Source organism: Podarcis cretensis, assembly GCF_951804945.1.
Source record: "Podarcis cretensis genome assembly, chromosome: 2".
NCBI lineage: Eukaryota > Metazoa > Chordata > Lepidosauria > Squamata > Lacertidae > Podarcis > Podarcis cretensis.
In genome coordinates this window covers 31,287,101-31,311,820 of record NC_137171.1, presented here as the reverse complement: position 1 = coordinate 31,311,820, position 24,720 = coordinate 31,287,101, and the positions used below count along the sequence as shown (strand labels likewise).

Sequence of the window (24,720 nt, the reverse complement as noted above, 5' to 3'; positions counted from 1 at the left end):
GCAGTTTTGTCGGGTCGTTACTCCAGAGTTTCCATCGCAAATAGAACATGCACCTGCAATGACACAGCTCTGGAGACTATGGAACATGTAATGCTCTTCTGTCCCAACTGGACAGATGAAAGATCTCGGTTTCTAACTCCTCTCGTGAACAAGCTTCATCTCCCAATCCAGCCTTGGATAGTGCCCCTTCTTCTGCAGGATTCTGACTGTTGGATTACTGAGATGACAGCTAACTTCCTGCTAAGTGTGATGAAGAGGAAAGCGGCACCAACTTCTTCTTTAATACCACAGATGTAGTCGATACGCCGCACAATTGAACATATATATATATATATATGTGTGTGTGTGTGTGTGTGTGTGTGTGGACATGTAAATGGAAAGTAGGAACAGAAACTTAAAACCACCCTCACCACCTGGGAATTGGAATTGTGTTGGGTGCTATGCACAAATTAATGCCTTTCCCTTTTTAATATACTTGGAACCTTACTTTATTATTATTATTACCCCAAGGTCCCAAGGCGGGTTACAACAATTAAAACACAACATTAATATGTAGTAATTACTACTTTGGAGCAGATGAAAACCTGAATGGCAGGTTCAGAGACCCACCTTCTAAGACCATTTGGCTTGCTCTGAAGTTTCTGACCAAGTGTGGCTACCATAAGTTCTTGTAAAATAAGCATGTTGTTGATAAACAACTCGCATCTAGCAATTACAATACCTTCAGTTCCTCTAGGTCAGGTCTCTCCTTAGCCACCACAGCAGCTAAAAGTTGGTCCTCCAGCCCATCTCTGGTGACCAGAAAGTTGATGAGTGTGCACTGGGCCTGCATCTCTGGCTTGTAGTGGGGGTTGAAGTACTTGGTATGCAGAATGAGGCGGAAATTGGGGTGGTACTCCACCTCCTTGTCTCCTATTTTAATGTATCTGGGGATTAGAGTGTTAACAGGTCATAAGAACAGGTAGGTAACAGGCAGGCAAAGGTTCTTCAGAGAGACCGTAGGCTACTTCTGGCAGAATTCTATTTTTGGATATGCTAAAAAGTTATTTAATGCATACAAAAAAGCAGTGCATTTTAGGCACATTGTTGTTGCTGTTTTATGCCTCCTAGACAAGCCTGATCAGATGCTTAGAAAGTTAATGTGAATCTTAACCAATTTCAGTATTTTAACTTCTCGTATGTTTTAAACTATTGTTGCAAGCGTTTTTTGATTTTTATTGTTTTATCTTTTTGTAAAATGCCTTGAGGGTTTTTTGTTTAACGATCAAGTGGCGTATAACTTGGATGTAATGAATTAAATAAAAAATAACTTAAGGAATACAGTGGTGCCTCGGGTTACAGATGCTTCAGGTTACAGACTCCACTAACCCAGAAATAGTACCTCGGGTTAAGAACTTTACTTCAGGATGAGAACAGAAATTGCATGGCGGCGGGAGGCCCCATTAGCTAAAGTGGTACCTCAGGCTAAGAACAGTTTCAGGTTAAGAATGGACCTCCAGAACAAATTAAGTTCTTAACCCGAGGTACCACTGTAAATTATATGTGGTTTGAAACACAGGGGAGGGGGCGGTACTTCTGTCCTTTTGCAGGGGTGGGTGAGGCTAGGGGGTAGAAGCAAGAGTTCTGTGTATACATATGCACAAGTGCACAAACACTAGAACGGAAAATGTGAGACATATGCTTGCAATTTTGAACCAACTTAAAAAGTAAGAGGCATGAAGACATGAAGACCAGCTCTCAGCTTATGAAACGATTGCTGCAGTCATAAACACACTCATTTGGATTTGGAAGGAAGCCCCACTGAAATCAGCATGGCTTCTTTCCAAGTAGATGTGGTATAGGGCTGAAGCAAAAACAGCACTGCTCTGGGAACATTTATGCAACAGCACCCAATGAAAACAAGAAAACAAGAAGGGGTATCATCAGTGGAAATATGTAGGAAATTCTACATTCTTTCCCCAATGAACAGAGCAAAGTAGGAATGGGACAAACCGGTGGTGTCAAAGCCACCTGGTGATGGTAGAAAAACCCAGCCACTAAGCTGTTACTGGTTTGAATCTACTGTCAGGGAAATGTAGCACGTGCAATGTCATCTGCAAGGATGGTGCGATTCTCAGGAGAGTCTTTATTCCACAGGAGTCACTTGCTAAACTAGATTAGGCGGGGTCTAGTCACACCAGCTTTACAACTAGGACTAAATCCACCCTAAAACATATTGTAAAAATGTTACATGGGAAAAAAAAAAATACAAGGCATTACACTTACACTGTAAAACAAGAAAACCCTTAATAAAATATTAAAAAAAAGAAAGCATATTGTGAATTAGTTGTCTGCCACGACCTACTGGATAACTGAGCAATAGGGACACTTATATTGAATATAGTTTGTTCCAGATCACAAGAGTGCTAGCTTTCAATCTCTAATCACATAGCTCTTCTAAGGATAATGACTGTGTTTCTTTTAGCTTTGTTGAAAGCACAATGACATTTACATGAGAACAGATGAGCCTATTAGGAACACACTCCTCCTGTTAGTGGAGCTCACATGATTTTCTTAACAAAGTGGTTAGATTTCTAATGTATCCACCACACATGAAAAACAACATTTCAGTTGAATGAAATAAAAAGTAAAAAGTTTATCTAATTTAATACTTCCCCTGGTTGATATAGACAGGCATTTGTAATTTACAGTACAGTGGTACCTCGGGTTAAGTACTTAATTCGTTCTGGAGGTCTGTACTTAACCTGAAACTGTTCTTAACCTGAAGCACCACTTTAGCTCATGGGGCCTCCCGCTGCCGCCGCAGCACGATTTCTGTTCTCATCCTGAAGCAAAGTACTTAACCCGAGGTAATATTTCTGGGTTAGCGAAGTCTGTAACCTGAAGCGTCTGTAACCTGAAGTGTATGTAACCTGAAGCGTATGTAACCCGAGGTACCACTGTACTTGGTTACAGGAGATCCATAGAAAGGAGTGGTTAGAAACCAGGATTCCTCTCTCTGTTCCTTGGCAGAAAGTCCACCATGGAAATGAGCAAGCACAGCATCTGCTCACTGAGGGCAATAGGTTTGACCAGGGGTCAGCAAACTTTTTCAGCAGAGGGCCGGTCCACTGTCCCTCAGACATTGTGGGGGGCCAGACAATATTTTGAAGGAAAAAAAGGAACGAATTCCTATGCCCCACAAATAACCCAGAGATGCATTTTAAATAAAAGCACACATTCTACTCATATAAAAACACCAGGCAGGCCCCACAAATATCCCAGAGATGCATTTTAAATAAAAGGACACATTCTACTCACGTAAAAACATGCTGATTCCTGGACCGTCCACGGGCTGGATTTAGAAGGCGATTGGGCCGCATCTGGCTCCCGGGCCTTAGTTTGCCTACCCATGGGTTTGACTGTATTAATTACAGGACAACTTGGCTGTGAGCTAATCAGCAGGTACATTGTGATCCAAGGGTGCAGAACAGTAGCCCATGGCAAGGCCAGGCTTGTACCAGCAGGATGACACGTACTCAGGCTGATTTGCTAGGGCTTGGGAATGCCAGCAAACAGTAGCTGTGTGACATCTTAGTAATGGAGGCACTCTGGCCAATGTAGGGACAGACTTAAGAGAGAATGGACAGAGATACGCCTAACCCTAACTACAGTAATTCCGTTTTAAAAAGGAAGGGCTACTCTGGATTCAATCAAAGGAGCTGCGACAAACTTACTTTCCTTTCTTGATGGTGTTTCGGCCTAGCAGAGGATCCAGCACAGGCTCCACGGTCTCTCCGATGTTCTCAATGAGCAGGGTGTCTCCATCAGAAACCGCCTTTTCAATGATATCTAGATAGCTGCAGCATTGGAAGAAAATCCGTTAAGTACGTCACAGTGTTTTAGAATACAATCCCCGCCCCTCATTTTGAACATAAGAATGCTGGTGCTCACGGAAAAAGGAGCCTAACGAAAAATCACTATAGTTTGGGGCTGGGCTTCCCTGAGTTCAGAGACACTGGACAGCTCTGAAGCGGGATCTGGGCAGAAGAGGCTTAGCCCCGCAGTTTCCAATATGCAAACAAGTGGCAACGAGGGAGCGTCCCTTAACACATACGGAATCTGATGGAAAGGAACAGGGATTGCCAATATGGCCCTCTTGGATGAAATGGTGCCTTTGAGGTCTTTTCATGGGGCCTCCCCTTGGTTATGAGGTGGTCAGGTTACTTTTTTTCCTCCTCGAAAAGTGCATACAACTGAAGGAGGAAGTGGTAAGTTATGCTCTTTCCCAGTTTCCCTTTCAGCACTGTGTTTTTAGGGCTCAGATTTACTCTGCTGAATCGGACTTGTATCGGATAAATGGAAAAAGCTAAGGGCATGTGTGCATTTGTCCCTCTTTCTTTCTCTGTGGTGGGGATGATCTAGAGAGGGGAGAGATGTCACCAGAAAGGGTGGTGCCCACGGGCCTGAAAAGGTTGGTGATCCCTGGAGAGCACCTCTGGACCATTGCCACCCTCATCTTTGGAGCTGTAGGGAACTCCTTGTTTGGCAGAAAACTTGAAGAATCAGGGCAGAATAGCTATGGCTCCACCTTCTCTGTCCAAGCCGGATGGCCTTCAGGTCTTCTCCATGTTTGTTCTTAATCCACTTGATCCCTTGGAGCTGGGCATCTACAATGAGTGGCCAGCGCTCTGTGTTGCAAAGTATAGTTGCATTTTCTGTTGACATCCGGTCACTGGGGAGCCCCTGGTTGTTCCACGTTGCTACATCTGCATCATCTGTTAGGAGGCTCAAAGGGTCCAGCCCAGGGGTGATGGGAATTGGCACCTGCAAAGTAAAATAAGACGGTCCTGAAATGCATCAACTGCTCCTGTTTAATACATAATCTCGCAAGTGGCAATAACCCCTCGTGGGTATAACATGGGTCAAGGGGAGCCAATGTGTTACCTTTCAGTTGTTGAAGGACTACAGTTCCCATCAGCCATAGCCACCACTGCCAATGGGATGATGGGAGTTGTAGTCAATAGCGGCAGGTTGGGCCAAGTCGTGGAGCTACCCACCTGATGCCAGAGTTGCTAGTTTACCTGGATGGGGATGGGGCAGGGTGGTGGCAAGCTTGGGAAGCACAAGCTGGTGCATGAGCAAAATGGCTAGATTGGCTGCCCTGATGTGGCTGTGTGGCCCCAGTCCCACTGGCACCCTGACCTACCCCAGTCCCATTCAGGCAAGCTGTAGAGACTCTAGCGTTGGGAGGGTGACTATGAAGCTCTGCCCCACTGCATTGGCTGCTACTGGAGAACACCTGGAGGCCACCACACTGGGTACTCCTGCAGTAGGCAAATGATGTAACTGAGTTTAGAATGGATGGTTAAACAGAACCAGCAATAGCTCTTAGCAGGGATGGCCAGAAGGGAGAACTTCTTGTACGATGTGTTTTGTCATCCCCTGGGCCTGCTGGATGGCATTTCGGGAAGGGAAGAACTGGAGAAGACTGCTCCAGACACTTTAATGAAGAACCAATAAACCAGGTAGGATTTCCTGAAGGGAGGTGAGGTGGGAGTTTGGGAACTCCATAAAGGTATTGTTATTGGGGAATAGACTTTGTCACCAAGTAAACATTGCAGCAGGGGTCTATGTGAACTCCAGGAGAGGCTCAAATGCTGACTCCATGCTATTAAGGATTAAATATATATATTAATTTAGGTTAGGTTAGAAACTGCTGTGTGACTTTAGGGGAGCTGAAGTGAACTAGCTGACTCTGCCTGGAATCAATGGAACATAAATATTTCTGCTAAATCAGAAGACTGCCTGGAAGTTACTGTTAGCGCAAAGCTTAGCCACCAGGTTCCTAAGTGGGACCAGGTGTTGGGAACAAATCTTGCCAAGGCTTAAGGAGTTCCACTGGCTTCCAGCCCATTTCTTACTGAGGCTGTATACACACCATAAATTTAAAGCACATCCTCCTTCCCCAAAGAATTCTGGGAAGTGCAGTTTCTTAAGGCTGCTGCGAATTTTAGCCCTGTGAGGGGTAAACTGCAGTTCCCACAATTCTTTTGGGTGGGTATGGGTTTGTGCTTTCAGTATATAGTGTCTATGCAGCTTCTGCTGGTGCTTACCTTTAAAACCCTACAGAGTTTAGATGAGGGTACAGGAAATGATGTTTTCTTCCATGCCACTAACGTGCCCATAGATCAAAACATTCATCTGAGGTTCTCCTCTAGATGAAGTGAAGTGGATGATGACCAGGGAGAGGGTCTTTTTGCTTTTGCCTTCCCTTCTCAAGGTTCTCCTTAGGGATGTTTGCTTGGCACCACCATATAAAAACCCTGCTTATTTCTCCAGGCTTTCAATTTGTGGGGTGATAGCTTTTAGCACTGCCCTTTGCTATTGTCAACTATTTCAGTGATTAGAGCTGTTGTAAGGTAAAAGGTAAAGGTACCCCTGCCCGTACGGGCCAGTCGTGACCGACTCTGGGGTTGCGCGCCCATCTCGCTTAAAAGGCCAGGGGCCAGCGCTGTCCGGAGACACTTCCGGGTCACGTGGCCAGCGTGACGAAGCTGCAGCTGGTGAGCCAGCACCAGCGCAGCACACGGAAACGCCGTTTACCTTCCCGCTATAAAGCGGTCCCTATTTATCTACTTGCACTTAGGGGTGCTTTCGAACTGCTAGGTGGGCAGGAGCTGGGACCGAACGACGGGAGCTCACCCCGCCGGGGGGATTCGAACCGCCGACCATACGATCGGCAAGTCCTAGGCGCTGAGGTTTTACCCACAGCGCCACCCGCGTCCCTCCAGAGCTGTTGTAAGCCCTGGAAATTTTCGTTTTTAAATTGAGGGATGTTTAAATGTCTAAAACAAATCAAAATAAACCATCAAGCCCAAGGGCTTTAGTCTCAGGCACCTGATGCCAGTGATATCCAAGAGGAATCCACCTGTAGTCTGGCTGGCCATGGGGATCAGAATCCTACTTCCTGGAAAACGGAAGCAGGGCTCACCAGGCTATGATATGCATCCCCAAATATATCACTCTACATTTATGTCCCAGAGCTTTATTCAGAGCTGCCCTAGTGCAACACGGCACTGAGCAGATTCACCTTTAGCTGCTGGAGGAAAGGAGTCCAGAACTTGTCCAGAAGCTCAGTCCTGTATTTTTTTGTAAAATAGCCAACGTAGGAAACAAATGCAGTAATCAAGAGCACATCCCCGCACAAAGTCTTTTCTTGCTCACGGAAATTTTCCACAGACTCGGCCCAACGCACGTTTTCCGAAGCTAATCCGCCAACAAGCCTGAATAAACATTTCGAAAGGAGATGCACATTTGGTTAGCGCAGCCTGGGGTTCTGGCCAGCCTTTGCCTTGATGCTAGGCCCGTACATTCCCAGAAACTGATTAACTGTCTGCCTGGAATGTTGACTTTTTGAGAGATTAGGGTGGGCAACTTTTGCATGATGAGGGCCAGTTTCCAAATGCAGGGCAGGCTGGAGGGCTGCAGCACAAGCTCCAACCACACATTCCTGGGATACCTGGCCGCCACTACTGAGAGATGCCTTGCACGTTTTGTGAAATTTCAAGACTGAAAGTGGCCGTTTTTTGAAGTCTTTTTATATGCTAATCACTTAAGATCTCCATCACCAGAAGATCCATAATAACACAAAAGGAACTGCTTGCCTTTGAACTGACAGTCTCCCCCCCCCCAAAAAAAATATAACTGCAGCTTCTCTAAATAAACTCCACATCTTTGACTCACTCTCTAATGTAGTATTCCATTTTCAGGAAATGGTTCACAGCATGCTGAGAAGAACAACAAGTTTCTTCTTACCAGCTGGGATGACCAAGAGGCCAGTACTGCTGACTCCAGATACTGAGTGATCCCCTCAGAACCACAAAAATTATATGATATGAACATGCAATGTTTGAGGTTCTTTTAACTGCTTCCAGACTTATATTATTTTAAGGGCCACTACTATCGTCATAGCTGTCAACTTTCCCCTTTTCTTGCGAGGAATCCTATTCGGAATAAGGGAATTTCCCTTAAAAAAAGGGAAAAGTTGACAGCTATGACTATTGGGTTTTTTTTAGACCTTTCTGGAAAAGCAGATTTGTAAACATCACAGAAAGAGTATTACAGCTTGATTGGTCGAGCGATTCAAAGATCATACCAATTGCACAGTTACTGCCATTTTGTTAATTGTGATGGTGTTTTATCTTTGAAACAGTGACCCACTCAGCTCTGTTTCGTGAATAAAATGGTGGGAGATCAAGCACAGACCTTCCGCATAATATGTTTTGCTCATAGTGAACTCGTGAATCGTAGTGGCAACTAGCTAATACCAGCACAGGATGCTCCTGAGAGAGTGCATGTTACCTGTTAGCCAATGATATGACTCTGTTTGTTGCATCTGCCTCTTGCTGGCATTTGATTTTCTCAGCTGTGGCTTTTTCAAATTCAGCAGTCAGATTGGCCAAGTTGGCGTTTAGATCCTTTAAAACAATGGGTTTGCTGTTACTCTCATAGAAACTTGCTGCACGTGTTCAGCAGGTGCACCCCACTATTTGTTTTAGTGGGACAGTACTTAACAAGCTGTGTCTTAAAACTCTGAAAATGCCAATAAGTATCTGTTACTGGCACTCAGTATATATGTACCCACAGCTATGCAGAAGTATTTTCCATGGCATACTCCCCGTGGGGCCCATATCTTAAGGATTCAGCTATAGGAGGATTGTGAGAACCATTTCCATGCATCACAGATAAAAGCCGCTCCCATGAGCACAGGTACACGGAACAGGAATCACAGTGCATGTCCGTTTGGCACGTTAGCTTCTGCACATTGCTATGTTTTTCAGTCACAGATCTTCGTTGCTGTTCTACTCTGCTTGCTGTACATATCAGGGCAGAACTATGAAACTATCCAGAAGTTTTCTTTGTCTCTTCCCTCAAACACTCTTCCCCTGCCCCTTTTCTGTTCTCTGGCAATGCAATCATGTGTTTCGGGACATGTGCATGAACTCCCTTTTTTTAAATTCCCAGGAAGTGCAGACCTTGCAAAAGGCTTGTGTGCGTGATTCCACTGACTCTACAACAAACTCCTGTCCAGAAGTCTCCTTAATTGCATTTAGCTGTTATAAAGTGCTTTACAGTTTTAAAACCAGAGGCTGCAAGCAGTGCTTTTTTTTCTAGAAAAATAGGTGCCGGCACTCACCATGAAGTTGTTACAGTAAGTGCCACACTTTTTAACAACAACAAAAAGAGGTGCCAGTACTGTGTACCCCCTAAAAAAAACACGGGCTGCAAGGTGGATTAGGTCCCCAACAAGAAAAGGCTATGCTTAGGGCTTCTGCTATAGAAGAAAAGAAACTAAGAGGAGGTGATAGATGTTTCTAAATTACACATGTTGTGGAAATTATGCATTTCTCACTCCTACTCAGTAACAGCAGAAACTGAGCAGGAGATTCAGGACAGACAAAAGGAAGAACTTCTTCCCACGCTGCATAGGTAACACCATGCATAGGCAAACTAAGGCCTGGGGGCCGGATCTGGCCCAATCGCCTTCTCAATCCGGCCCGCAGACGGTCCGGGAATCAGCATGTTTTTACATGAATAGAACGTGTCCTTTTATTTAATATGCATTTCTGGGTTATTTGTGGGGCATAGGAATTCGTTCATTCCCACCCCCACCCCCCAAAAAAATATAGTCCAGCTCCCCATATGGTCTAAGGGACAGTGGAGTGGCCCCTTGCTGAAAAAGTTTGCTGACCCATGGTTAACACCTATGGCCTTCCCTGCCACAAGATGTGGTGATGACCACCAGCTCAGATGGCTTTGAAGAGGATTAGACAAATGCAGCAGCTAGCAAATGGCTACTAGTCACGATGGCCGTATGCTACCTGCCTCTGAGTAACAGTTGCTGGGGAGGGCTTTTGCCTGCATGTCCTCCTGCTTATGAGCCTCCTACAGGCATCTGGTTGGACACAATGGAAAACAGGATGCTGGACTAGAGAGGCCTTTGATCAGATCCAGCAAGGTTCTTTATATGCTCATTTGAGTCATGAACTGGAGACAGATTACAGTTCGCACACATAGCTGAAATGTCAGCTCTCAGTTTGTACAGACACAAGAAAATGCCACATGTGATTCTCAAGCTCATAGTTAAATAATTTCCTTCCTCAATGCCAGTCAATTTCAACAGTGATATTTACTTGATGGGACACAAGGGGGCGCTGGCATTTTATCGAGCCAAGGTGACGGTGTACTTACCGCAATCTTGTTCTTGATCAGCGTGAGCTTTGCTTGCGCTTCTGCCAGCTCATTATTAGCCTCTTCCAAGGCCTGGCGCTTGGGAGCAACGTCACAGTAGACTTCATAGAAGCGAACAATGTTCAGGCACCAAGAACACAGACCAGCTGCAGCCGTGGACTTAGACAGTATAAACTCTGGATCGAATGTTGGGTCATTTTGAAATGGCCTGCAGCGAGAAAGTTACAAAGCAGCATTGCACTGGATGGAAGGAAAAGCACAGTTAAGATCTACAAAGGCACATCATACAACTTATCACTTCTGTATGCTGCATTTACCTATAAAAGAGGTGATTTGAGGCTAAATCACTGCTGCACCGTTGGGATTTGGGTGACAGCAGCCACGAAATTAAAAGACGCCTGCTTCTTGGGAGAAAAGCAATGACAAACCTAGACAGCATCTTAAAAAGCAGAGACATCACCTTGCCAACAGAGGTCCGTATAGTTAAAGCTATAGTTTTCCCAGTAGTGATGTATGGAAGTGAGAGCTGGACCATAAAGAAGGCTGGTCGCTGAAGAATTGATGCTTTTGTATTATGGTGCTGGAGGAGACTCTTGAGAGTCCCATGGACTGCAAGAAGATCAAACCTCTCCATTCTGAAGGAAATCAACCCTGAGTGCTCACTGGAAGGACAGATCCTGAAGCTGAGGCTCCAATACTTTGACCACCTCATGAGAAGAGAAGACTCCCTGGAAAAGACCCTGATGTTGGGAAAGATGGAGGGCACAAGGAGAAGGGGACGACAGAGGACGAGATGGTTGGATAGTGTTCTCGAAGCTTCCAGCATGAGTCTGACCAAACTGCGGGAGGCAGTGGAAGACAGGAGTGCCTGGCGTGCTCTGGTCCAGGGGGTCACGAAGAGTGGGACACGACTAAACAACTAAACAACAACAACAACTGTTGGGATTTAATAAAAATATAGAACTTAGGGGCTGGCCACTGTGAGAACAGGATGGGCCATTGGTGTGATCCAGCAGGGCACTTCTTACGTTATGACTCTGACTACACACCATTCATTGCAGATCTTGGGCAAAATATTATGCCGGGAGGAAGGTTGCCCCTTCTCGTATTGTCAGGGAACTGCCATCAGTACTGGAGGGAGAGCACGGAGCCCAGAGGGATTCCAGAGGGCGTCCAGGGATCGGGAGAAGCAGCCCATCTTCTGGGGAGGAGAATCAGTGTAGCACCAGTGGAGAAGGGGGGCTGGTGGGGGAAGTGGTGAGGCGGTCCCATGACTCCTTGCCTGGGACCAGTGGAGAGACTAGAGGTCCTCCGTTGCCGACGCCCTCCCTGCGCAGGAGGCTTCCGCGCAGAGAGGGTAGGCGGAGACTAGGCGTCAAAGAACTTCTTTGCTGGAAAAAGTTTAAGAAACACCCACTCACGGATTCTGCCAGCGATTGAGTCAGCCACGGGTGAGTGGCTGTCCGGACAGAGGAGGTTCACTTTGGCAGCCCAGCCAGGTGTCTGCACCCAGCCAGGAAGATAGGCACCTGCTTTCGCACGAGCAACCCCCTTAGGAACCATTACACGTATGTTTGCCCTGTCCATCCGTTGAAGCTAGTGGCTTGAATTCACAGGAGGAAATCTGCACAGCAAATCCTACAGACAATATTGTTATAGGACTTTAGCATAAGGAGGAAGAAGGGGCCGGCCCCTGGACACTGGTGGAGTTACACAACCTCACTCCTGGGCAAGCAACTAGGAAACAAGTATTTGCTTTTTGTTGGCTGATGCTAAAGTGCTGCTACCCTTCAACAGGCAGGACCAATGCTGGCGCAGAAAGGGAAGAAGCTGAGTGTGGGGCACAAAATGGGATTGGCGGTGGGGATGGGCCCTTGGAGAGGAACAGCCCCTGCTTTTTCTCACCTCTGATCCAATGAGCAGACTGTAGGAATTGAGGTTGGTTGTAAGAGCATAAATTTAGATTCCTCTTACTTGAAAGCTTTCAAGCAGCTCTCTGGAATGTGCTCCTTGTCATATTTCTTTAGGGCATCCAGGAAACTGTCCACTTTGCCCATCATGACTTTTGCTGCCTTCCAACTTCTGTCCTTTGGTATCTTGCCACCTGGGGCTGTTAGGATCATCACAGCTGCTGTCACGTTAACCACAGCTTCTGGGGGAGATCCAAAAGACTTCAGTTCTGTCAGGTTGTTCTGGAAAAGTAGAAGGGGTAGGGGAGAGAGAGAGAGGTAGGGAGCAGTGACAGTGATTTTCCAGAGTGTATATCAGGACACCTAGCCACCAAACTGTAAATCTGGCAATGAAACAAAAAAATCATTGAGTTAAGAGTCCAAACCAAGCTCAGAAATGTGAGTTTTTGGCAAGGTGGGCAATGATCGTGACAACAGGTGCTATGGGTGGTTTGGAACGCAAAAAGCTTTTGGGAAGTAGCTCATAGGCTCATTCTCACAGCTCCACCCTTAATCAAGATTGTAGAAAATGTCTTAAACTGTGGAGGCTTAAGTTACCTTACATTTTAGTGATCATTATTTTGATATCAAAATAATTTGTGGCAAGAATTCAATTGCAGTTTCAAAATACTGTGAGAAACTCTGCAATCTGAAAATATAAAGGGCCTGGAGGGGATCACTGAGACGCGAATCGAGCACCCCAAGAACAGCACTGTTGTCTCTCTTGTCTTACTTTAAACAAATCTACCTTCAAAAGCAACAGGATATAGCAGCTGAATGCTTCAAGGATTTACCTTATTGAGAGTGTCCAAGGCTTCCTGGGCAGCCATCAGAGCTGGTTCAGCTTTAGCCAAATCTGTTTCACAGGCCCTTTGCTTCTCTGTTACATTCTGCGGGCAAAAAGTCCCAATAAAATATGAACATTTGAACAAAACTGTTTATGCAGGCCAATCAGCTTTGAAATAAAAGCAAACTTTGAAATCCTGAAGTCCGGAGGACTTCCGGAGGCGGCGCGTCCGGCAATGGCTGCCCTCTTCTAACTGCGAAGAGGGAGCTCTGCAGGAACGGGTCGTCCGCTACGGCGCAGCGGAGACCCACATCGGAAAACCACAGGCAGCGAAAGCCTGTGGCCGTGGGACTCGGCGGGCACCAGGAGCGCCCCCCGAAACGTAGAAGGGACCCCGTAAGAGGTCCCGGAACGTGGAAGGGTTGGCGCGGTGCTGTGAGTCAATCGCTCTTCCTGTAGAGTGAAGCCGCGTAGCTGCTGTCGGTGAGCGCTGTCCTCTTTTCCTGGAAACATTCGGCTTGAAACCAACAACTCATGAGTAAGAAAAGAAAGAAAGATTTGGAGGATAAATTTTTGCTAATTCGGCTAAAAGCGAGAGACGATACCAGGAAGTCCATCTCTTGCCACTGCTTAAGATTTAAAGCAAAGACTTTCATGCTTGGAGCCTTTGAAGAGGCGTTAAAAGGCAATCAACTCTTACATCTATTTAAGTTGCTTTGGGACTTAACTTTTTAAAAGCCTTATTTCGAAATACGAACTGTGTTTCACCTGTTCTGCTGGATTTACAAATTGACAAAGAATCCCAGGCAGTCGGATTGCCTAGATAACAGAACTGTCAGATTGCAAGATTTTGATACCTTGTTGCTGGAGTTGTTACTAGCTGAGCTTTAGCGGAACTGTTACATTGAACTGTTATATTCTGCACTTATTGAGACATTGTGATATTCTGAGACCAACTCTGCCAAACACAACTAAACTGAAGGTCTTTTGGAGATTAAAGGCTGTTTGGACAGTGCTTTTAAAGTATTAAAATTTGGAAAAATCTTGAAGATTTAAATAATTGATATTAATAATCTGACTTCTTCCCTACAATATAAGTGGGCTCCCTCTAGAGGGCTTTGGATTTACAATCATATGTGACTTTCCTTTCGGTTTGCTTTCCTCCTGCTTGGTTGTTTATTTTATGGGCCTGTGGATTCTCATGGGAACATATTCAATTTGACCTTGACTACCAGACAGAATTGGAATGAGTGGCACTGGGAGACTAACAAGAGCGGCTAGAGGAAAAAGACAAACAACCTTGAATTTACTTTCACAGATCATCCGTTCCTGATGTTTTAGAACTAGAAGAAAGTGAGCATCTGCTGGGAGAAGATATGGCAACAGGTGGATCTGCTTCAGTATTAGACAGAATACTTGAAAAACTGGAAGGCCTAGACAAAAAAGTGGATGAACAAACGGCAAAAATTGATCAGACCAGAGATTGTGTCAACAAGCTAACTGAACAAGTTACCTTGAATGCTCAAGCAATTGGCAATTTATCTGAATCCACTGTAGAAAATCAGAAATTGGCAGAGGAAGCCATCCAGAAAACTGAGGCACTGGAGCAGGAGGTAAGACCATTGCACAAGCAGGTTGGGGAACAGCAGGCCTATTTGTCTATGATTGAACTTCGGGCCCGGGAAAATAACCTAAAATTGAGGTTTATACCAGAACTTGAACCCGAACAAGGGAACTTAATTGAGTTTTTGACAAAGGAATTTTCCAAGTGGTGGCCTTTGGAGGAAGAAAAGGACTTTAAAATTGTGACCGCTTTTAGACTTGGGAGATTAACAAGGAAGGACAAGCCCAGAGACTGTTTGATTACTTTGAGATCCAAGGAGGAAAGAGACAAAATACTAGGGCTACACTACAGAAAGTCACTTGAAATTTTGGACAAAAGAGCCGAGATTTACAAGGATATTCCTAAACAACTTTTGGACCTTAGATCCACCTATCTTGAACTAGTAAGGCTGTTGAGGAGCAACTCAATTATCTTTAGGTGGGAATTTCCACAAGGACTATCTTTTACATTTAGAGGGAAGAAGGTGAAAATTAAAACAGCTGAAGATAGAGATAAATTTTTGAATATCTACGGAGAGGACCTTCAGAAAGGGATTGAAAGACCTTCAGGGGCAGGACCACAGCTTCTACCCACACCCACACCTCTGGGGCCTGAAGACCAGGACAAAAAGACACCACCACCAGGGCAATAACAGATTTGCCCAGGATGTCTCTGCAACTTCTGAGCTGGAACATAAATGGCGCCAACATCCCGGAGAAAAGGGAAAGGATATTTCATATTTTGAAAAAAGAACAATTGGATATTATTTGTTTGCAAGAAACACATGTGACTAGGCTACATAGAAAAGTGTTAATAAATAAAAGATTAGGCCAAGAATTTATCTCTTCGGATCGAGTAAAGAAAAGAGGTGTGGTGATATATGTAAAAGAGAGCCTGTCACCAAAATTTCTATTTAAAGATGAACAAGGAAGAATTATGGCAATTGAGATCCAGACTCAAGGAGAAAAGTTTTTGATATTAGGAATTTATGCGCCAAATGAGGGAAAATCGGAATTTTATAAGAAGCTGCATGAGATAATGCTGGACTATCTGAACTATGATAACATCATTATGATGGGAGATATGAACGGGGTGGTATCAACTAACATGGATAAGTCGCACAGCCAAAATGTAACAAAAGAAGGCAGACTACCTAAAACATTTTTTGAATTGACGGACAACATGGACTTGATTGACATCTGGAGAACAAAGAACCCTCTAGGAAGAGAAGGAACATTCTTTTCTGAAGCCCAACTGACATGGACAAGAATCGACCAAATATGGACAACTAGAGGCCTGGCACCTAAGATAAAAAAAGTGGAAATCTGCCCAAAGACCTGCTCCGACCATAACGCTGTAAAGATGGATATGAGACTAACCCCAACCGGCTCCTTTAGATGGAGGATGAATGACAACCTGTTCAGAGATCAGGAGATTATTAAAAAGGCCCAAAAAGCTTTGAAGGACTACTTTGAGATAAACCTGAACACCACGGTGGAAAAAAGAACTGTCTGGGACGCAAGTAAGGCGGTTATGAGGGGGTTTCTGATACAACAGAATACTATAAAGAAAAAAGTACAGAATGAGAAAAAATACAAGATTTTGGAGAAAATTAAAGAAGGTGAGAAGAAGCTGAGATCGAGACCGAAATCAAAGGAGATTCTAAGAGAAATTAAACATTACGAAGCACAATATTCAAAACTGATAAATCAGGAAGTGGAATGGAAAGTCGAGCGAATGAAACAAAGATCTTTTGAATCGGCAAATAAATGTGGAAAGCTGCTAGCATGGCAGCTGAAAAAGAGACAAAAACTGAACACGGTAACAAATTTAGAAATTGAAGGAAGAAATATTCAGAACCCAGTGGAGATCAGAAAGAGTTTCCAGAGATATTTCAAACAACTATATACACAAGGGCCGCAAAACGAATTGGAGATAGAGCAATTTTTAAAGAAGAATGGCTTACCAAGGTTGTCTCCCCGAAATAGAACAATCCTGAACTATAAAATAACACAACAAGAGATGGAAGAAGCCATTCAGAACATGCAACTGGGCAAATCTCCAGGGCCAGATGGACTCACCTCCAAATATTATAAGACATTGAAAGACTATCTGATACATCCTTTAATGGAGGTTTGCAATGAAATTATGGAAGGGAAGAAGGCACCGGAGTCGTGGAAAGAGGCTTTCATCACATTGATACCTAAACTAGAAACTGAAAAGACACAACTTAAGAACTACCGCCCCATCTCCCTCCTGAATGTGGATTACAAAATATTTGCAGACATTTTAGCAAGTAGATTTAAAAAAGTGTTAAATGAAGTGATTCATAAGGACCAATCAGGCTTTCTCCCAGGTAGACATTTGTTTGCTAATACAAGGAACATCATTGATATTTTGGAACTCTTGCAAACAAATATCAATACAAAAGCAGTGTTGATATTTATAGATGCGGAGAAAGCCTTTGACAATATTTCTTGGAAGCTTATGAAGAAAAACTTGGAAGGAATGGGAGTAGGGCGGGGGTTTGAGAATGGGATAGAGGCAATCTATTCGGAGCAAAAGGCAAAATTGATAGTGAACAATGTGGTGACGGAAGAGTTTAAAATTGAAAAAGGAACACGACAAGGTTGCCCTATTTCCCCTTTGTTATTTATATCGGTCCTGGAAGTGCTCTTAAATATGATCAGAGGAGACCGGTTGGTGGAAGGTATTCAGGTCGGAGCGAAACAGTATAAACTTAAAGCATTTGCAGATGACCTAGTATTGACCTTACAAGAGCCAGAACCTAGTACCAAAAGGGTATTGCAACTGATTTATGAGTTTGGTCAGGTGGCAGGATTTAAACTTAATAAGCAAAAAACCAAGGTTTTGGAAAAAAACTTGACCTCTTTAGAATCATGCCCTTTCCCTCATCACCTGCAATATATGCAGCCATCATAACAGCAGAAAACAGTTGTACATACGGTGTTAATGACTTGCACTTTCAGCTCCTCTTCATCAGCAATTGCTTTCTCCTTGCTCACTTTCTCTGTTTCTACCCCGACCACCTGGATCAGTTTGTCAGCATCTTCATTCTTATGTTTCAGCTCCAGCTCTTGAACAGCAAGTTTGGCTTTCAGATCATCAACCTAAAAAGTCCAACAGGAAAGGAAACTCTAAAGCTCCACTGACAAGGAGTGCAGGTTAGAAGACTTATTTTGTGAACCCCCTCCCACTGTGAAATGCACTCTCCTGCTTTTGTTTTCCCTTATTTCAGGGCACCTAAGAAACAGAGTGAAAATAATCAACCATTCAGAGTGAGAGCAGGAAACATTGCTCTTACTCTGAATAGGCTTCATCATATAGCCAAATCTGATTGGTTACGTGGTATCATCAGGAAGTTAAGTAAGAGTGAAGGCAATGCTTCCTGCTCTCACTAAAATGGAGTTGTGATAAGAGTCACAGAGCCAAATTTGACTGGCTGCCTCATGACATGACATCATTGTGCTGCCTAGACCTCTTAAAAAATTGTGCCAAAGCTGCAGCTTAGCTAGCACCAGTGCATAAAAAGGTAAATGAAGGTGGAGTGGATTTGTGAAACCATTTGCCCAAGCTTCAAAAATAAAACAAAATTGTGGGTGAAAAAGTCAGTATATTTCTGGCTAATGCCCAATAAATTATAGTAAAATCATTTCCCCGCCCCCAAACAGTGTTGGCAGATGTTGGGAAAGGGGTAAAATGAAATCAACACCACAGGGGAAAAGGGTTGAAAAAACAAAGAGGATTGCTAATGAACCATAATCTAAGCAGGTCACTACAAGTACCTCTCACTACTGCAAAGTATGGCAACAAGCCTGAAATGCGTAATATATGCCCTGCCTGCTATGCACAACTTGCTCTAAATCATGGGTAGGCAAACTAAGGCCCGGGGGCCAGATCCGGCCCAACTGCCTTCTCAATCCAGCCCGCGGATGGTCCAGGAATCAGGGTGTTTTTACACGAGTAGAATGTGTCCTTTTATTTAAAATGCATCTCTGGGTTATTTGTGGGGCATAGGAATTCGTTTATTCCCCCCCCAAAAAAAATAAGTCCGGCCCCCCACAAGGTCTGAGGGACAGTGGACCGGCCCCCTGCTTAAAAAGTTTGCTGACCCCTCCTCTAAATGGCTTGCGTTATCTTCATCACTTTCGCCATCCCTCCCATCCTTCTGTGGCTAAACAGCAGCTTCAGAAGGAGAATTAAATTGAGGAGGTGTGCAGCAGGGAAAGAAGCACCCACCTCCACAAGCCTGAAAACCACAGTCTAAATTAGGCACCTGCGTGGCTGCGTGGCTGGTTTACCAAATAAAAAACTGCCGAGAGATCCAATTGTGTGTGGTTTAGCGTTCCAACTGCATATCATATGGAGTTTCCCCTACTCCCCTCCAACCTAGGCAAACTGAGGAGCAAGAGAAAGCAAGGCGCAGAGAGGAACACAACCTTCTCCTCCAGCCTTTCCTCTCATGAATGAAAATGCAGTTTGATAATGGGTTATTTTGTGTTGAAATGTGAGTGCATGAGAAAGTGCTAAGTAGCCTCCCTCCCTCCTTCCATTGTGATGTTTGGGCTGCCCACGCCAATTCTGGCTTTTATAGAAAATGTGTGGAGAAAAACAAAGTCACGAAACTCCATGGAGTGACTAATCTGAGCCTGCTATCGCTTTATTATCAACATGCAGGGAGTATTAGGGAATGAATTAAACGTGGTTGGAACATGAACTGGTTCTTCATCTGGGAAAACTTTTAATTGTGTGTGAATAATGAACTTCTTCACTGAGGGAATATGTTTAAGCATATGTTTGGAGGCAGTGGTGAGAGAGTCATCTCACAAAGAGCAACCTTTATCCCAAATTAGAGTTTTGTCCCAACGTGAAATACGGAACATTTGCATTGTTCACAATCCTGAGTGACCAAAATATAGCACCCAATATGCTACTAGCTATCTAATCTCGTTAAATTTGGTTGAAAATAACCAGCCACTAAAAAACAGTTAACAAATGTACAGATGGCAATTCTGTGTTCACACACATACCTGTGAGGCTGTACTCTGGAGTTTCATCAAACCATTCTCCAGCCTCTCAATTTTGGCAATAAGCTCTGTTCTTTTTTTAGCAAGCAGGTTCTGGTACAGTTTGATCTGTTCCAGGAAAGTCTTTGGGGTGGTATAATTATAGCGCCTCTCAGTAGCCAGGTAGACCTTGGACATTTCATTGACAGTTGTGTGGACAAATGACATAAACAGACTGATGGAGGACTTGACATCATTCTGAAAGAGGGACCACAGAGTAACAGTTACCATTGTATGGAACAATGGGCAATTACCAGAGATGCCGTGAATTGTCAGAGTGGAACCTTGCTATTTGTTCATTTAGTTACGATTTTCACAAGCAATCTCAGTTTATATACATTTTGTCCTTTTTCTTGTTAGGCAGAATTTGTTCATTTACAGTGGTACCTCGGGTTACATACGCTTCAGGTTACAGACTCCGCTAACCCAGAAATATTAACTCAGGCTAAGAACTTTGCTTCAGGATGAGAACAGAAATCGTGCAGCGGTGGCACAGCGGCAGCAGGAGGCCCCATTAGCTAAAGTGGTGCTTCAGGTTAAGAACAGTTTCAGGTTAAGAACGGACCTCCAGAACGAATTAAATTCTTAACCTGAGGTACTACTGTACTTCATTGCTTCATTAATTGAGACATTTTTTAAAACTTTAATAGACTGTGATTCTAAGCCAGATCTGTATTTGGTCACCAGAGGTGACCAAAAAAATTGCATGCAGGCAAGTGAGCGGATTGGCAAAGGAGGAACAGAGACCTCCATTTCCCTGTACCCAGATAGAAATGCAGCAAGCTGCATCAGGAGGACTGGAACTCTCTGTCCCCGCTCCCTAGAAAGTTAATACTCTGCCCCCCGACTACTAAGTTTTGTTGGCTTATTTAGAGGGCTCCCCTAAGCACACTAGGAAAGAGCCAGGCAATAAGCAACTATGGGAAACTCCAGCAGTAACAGCCACCAAGATCATACACATTATTTGACAGGGACACACTTGGTTCATGGCTACAACTGGACGTCACACAGTAAAATGTGTCTTGTTTAAGATGCTTGGGTTTTGCTTAATTGCTTTTTCAACCATTATGAATTTTTACATCTGTTCATTTGAATTGACTTCACTTGATTCTTTTTGCTACTTCACGTGCTGAATTACAAGAATTATAATAATCAAACTCAAGTTAAGACTCAATTCATTTTCGTTAGTTTTCGTTTCATAAAACAAGCAAAACATGCACTTTAGTCAAAGCGTACGCTTGTGCAAACCTGAATACTTTGAATAAGTCCATTAAATTCGCAGCTGCAGTTAATGGGACAAACTATGCCAAAATCAGGGGCCACAACTTTCTGTTTCCACAGTGTGCATATTTGACACCTGATTCAATTGTGTAAATGCTGCTATGTGGTAGCAAAACGAATGTTGCTCTAAGGATCTGAGGTTTTGCCTGCCCCATTTTCCATTGTTTAAATATGCAACATGAGCTTTGCTGTATAACACAGTGCCTATTAATGTTTAATGTGCTTAGGATGGGAAATGAAAAGATAAAAGTCAAGGTAGGTGAGTATTAGCAGTAACTAGTCTCAAGGGGACACTGATGTCAATACAGATTCTACAAACAAAATCAGTGTTGGACTTGTACCGCTCCGTTTTATCAGCTGCGCATGTCAAAAATAAATAAATAAATAAATAAATGTGGTGGCAAGATTATTTCCAAGGAGTGAAAGCTCCAGGTGAAGACCTAGAAAGATGGGCTTTTAACAGAGTCGCCTCACCTTTCTATGTGTTTGCAAGCAGACACTGGTGTGAAAAGGGATTCTAACAGGAAAAAGACCAATTTGCACCTCACTATAAACCACAGCTGACTGTCAGGGCTGCTTTTCTCCTCCTGATGCTGGGGCAGAGGAAACAATCCACAATCAGTAAGCCAAGAACAAACCTTGCCTACAAATTGTGGTCTGGTGGAACAAACTACAACCCCTGGTTTGGACATAACAGTAAGCCAGGGTTTGTGGCTGGTTTCTCCCCAGTGTGGAGGACCAAAGTGGGTGTGACTGGATAATACACAGTAAGCCCTGGTTTATGGCTCACAGTGACGTGCAAAGATGGCAAATGAAAGTAATAACGTAAAACACAGAAGTCAAGGTAAACAAGGTGTAAATGATAATAAGCATGCTATATTTTCAACCTATGCATAAACAAAGCCTGATGGCTATAGTGCCAATGAATGGATTTGCCATATTTACTGCAATCAATGCAGAACAAAAAGGTGCAACCTTGTCATGAATGTGAAAAGAAAAAAAAAACCAACCCCAAAATGAAAACAGGTAAATAATATCAGTAAGAAGGGAAAACTCAGCCCAGTTCTCAATAGCCTTCAATGGAGTTCTAGGAACACTTGGAATGCAGACATGTTTTATACAGCTGGATACAATACCATTATATTTTTACTGTTCATGGGTTTAGCCATTTGATGTCTCTGTATTATACATGTTTTGTTTAAAAATTGCATTTTCAATGTTTTGGTTTTTAATTTTCACATCCATGACCAAGCCTGTCTGTCTCTACCCTGGCAGCCCGCTGGGAGGGCAGAAGAAAGGGGTGCCCCACCCAAATTTTGGTTCTTACCACACCCACTTTGGGCTTTGGCCCTGCCCACTGCCAGCACATGCCCTCTCAACAAGGAATGCAGCCCACAACAGAACAAAAGGCTTTCCATCTCTGATCTGAACTCTGGTGTACATATACCGTATTTTTCGCTCTATAGGACACACTTTCTCCCCTTCAAAAATGAAGGGGAAATGTGTGTGCGTCCTATGGAGCGAAGACACCATAGCCCCGCGACCCTCTCCCAGCTGGAGAGGTGACGCGCGGCTATGGCAGCAGCCTCCCCGCTGCGCCTTTCCGCTGCTCCCTGACCTGCTCTTTGGGGCTGGTGGTGGGCTTCCCCCACCAGCCCCAAAGAGCAGGTCGAAAGGAACCTGAAGCCTGGAGAGTGAGACGGGTTGGTGCACACCGACCCCTCTCGCTCTCCAGGCTTCCAAGGTAGCCGCCTGAACGGCACCTTGTTTTAGAGCGGGAAAACAAGAGGGGGAAAATTCTCCTCCTCTCTGCGCAGCGCCTCCTGCCGCTTCGCTGAAGGGGCGCTGGGCAGAGAGGGGGAGATTTTTTTTTTCTTGTTCTCCCCCCTCTAAAACAAGGTGCGTCCTATTGTCCGGTGCGTCCCATGGTGCGAAAAATACGGTATATACCAGGTCAGAACATGGAACCATTCATGGAACACAGGCAGAAACTGCCCTCCTTAGTACCAAGTTATGCTGGGGGGCACAACATTCATTGTAATGGCATTGATGGAAATGATACAGCTGTTAAGGGCGGAGTCACCTCTATTCCTTCGGTCTCCTCTAGGAACCTGGCACTGACAGATACCAGGGCATCTTCAGGCCATTCGTGAAACCAGTCAATGGCGGTGCAGTTCACTACAGCAGGGAATTTTCTTGCCCGCACACGGAGGGTGGACCCCACAGGAGAGAAACAAAGGATCACCTGGAGCCAGGGAGGGAAACGCTCATTAAGAACCTAAGAAATATTATATAAAACAGCACAGGAGCAAGCTAAATCAGAACAGAATAACTCCTTCTGTCTATTGCAATAACCCTTTTGGTCTATGCAGAAACCACAGCAGCTTAGGGTTGGCATACGCCTGGAATTTCCCAGACATATCCGAGATTCAGCCATCGGAAACTCTGTCCGTAAGGCAACCCATATTGGAAGTAGCTCTAAAACCTCAAAAAAAGCTCAATGACTTTTCTTTATTTTAATTTTATTGGAATTTTATTTACAACATAACACAACCCCCCACCCCCAATACACAAATCCACCCTCATTAAACGTGAACATAACATACAGTGAGCATAACATACAGCAATACAACCAACCAAATAAAAGACTTCCTTTATCCTGTATCTGGCCTCCTTATTTACTTCTTATAAACTGTTTCCTTTATAATGACTTTTCTGTCTGGATTTTCATTTTCTGAAATATGGCAACCCTACCGTAGTTGAGCGTTTGTTTTCCTCCCTCTGAGGTGTGGGGAAATGCCCTAGGACAAATGGGCTTGAGGACTTGAGAATGCACAAACCATCCAGGGCAAATCCCCCGCCTCATTATAAGTTTTAGCTCTGTTTCATCAGCTGAGGAGAGGGTTGCAACCTAAGTCTAGTCAGACACCAGGTTAAAAAGCCATTTTGCTACTTCTAGTGGCTATGTAGTGCAATTGAGGATCCCCTGGGCAATGGCAAAGCACAACACTTGAAGCACCTATAGCCTGTGTGGGATCTGGGAGCTGTGCCTTTGCATCTGTTGGGAGACTGAAAGTGATTTTAGGACACACCTCTTCTTTCATTGGATTTAGAGAGTTGGGGGGGGGGGGGAACCTACCGAAGAAGAGAACTTCATAATGTTTCATTCTTCAGAATTTTATCATTACTTGCTCTTCCTCTGGAGCACATCTTCACCTCAGTATGTGCTTTTAATAATATTTATTCTCCATTACAGGAAGACATACTTCAGAAGAAGCCCATTAAATATTATTTGTTTGCAGAGGAGCACCGTGGCAGGGAGAAGGAAAATCGGAACAAGCGCAGGAGATTTGTCTCCTTTCACACACAAAGTGACCAGGGAAGAGAGACAAATTTAAAGAAAAGGAGAACACCCAAAACATAAGAATCTGGACCCTGCTAATTCAAAGCACCGGTTAAGCCACTCTGAGAAAAATCAGGGTAAATGGATACTAAATAATAGTGACTGCAGATCTGCAATGCATCCATCAATGGGGGCACAAAATAAGCCTCTTGGAGCAGGCCCTTTCAGCTGTTTCGACAACAGCAAAGGCCCAAAGCCTCAAACAGGAGCAAGACTTTGCCATGTGGATATTTACCACAGTAGTGTGGACAATGACACATTTCAGAGGCTTTCATTCCTTTTATGAGATGATGTTTACTAAAGGCTCTCAGAAACAAGGCACAGAAACATTTGTATTAGGAAGGCCCCCCCCACCTACGTTTGAGGTCCTGTGGAAA

At 44.2% G+C, this 24,720-nt stretch overlaps 1 protein-coding gene across 2 annotated transcripts in view; it reads right to left on the bottom strand.

Annotated features, from left to right (window-relative positions):
* The window catches only part of DNAH17 (dynein axonemal heavy chain 17), a 103,319-nt gene that overhangs the window by 23,842 nt on the left and 54,757 nt on the right, over positions 1 to 24,720 (bottom strand). For both annotated transcript variants that reach the window (XM_079965300.1, XM_079965301.1), the window contains 11 exons: positions 23,024 to 23,185; positions 19,624 to 19,857; positions 17,539 to 17,703; positions 12,977 to 13,072; positions 12,208 to 12,425; positions 10,234 to 10,441; positions 8,344 to 8,459; positions 7,073 to 7,265; positions 4,571 to 4,806; positions 3,717 to 3,839; positions 722 to 926 (listed from right to left, as the gene is read on the bottom strand). In XM_079965300.1, coding sequence (XP_079821426.1) covers positions 722 to 926; positions 3,717 to 3,839; positions 4,571 to 4,806; positions 7,073 to 7,265; positions 8,344 to 8,459; positions 10,234 to 10,441; positions 12,208 to 12,425; positions 12,977 to 13,072; positions 17,539 to 17,703; positions 19,624 to 19,857; positions 23,024 to 23,185 — 1,956 coding nt within the window. The remainder of the gene's footprint in view (positions 1 to 721; positions 927 to 3,716; positions 3,840 to 4,570; positions 4,807 to 7,072; positions 7,266 to 8,343; positions 8,460 to 10,233; positions 10,442 to 12,207; positions 12,426 to 12,976; positions 13,073 to 17,538; positions 17,704 to 19,623; positions 19,858 to 23,023; positions 23,186 to 24,720) is intronic.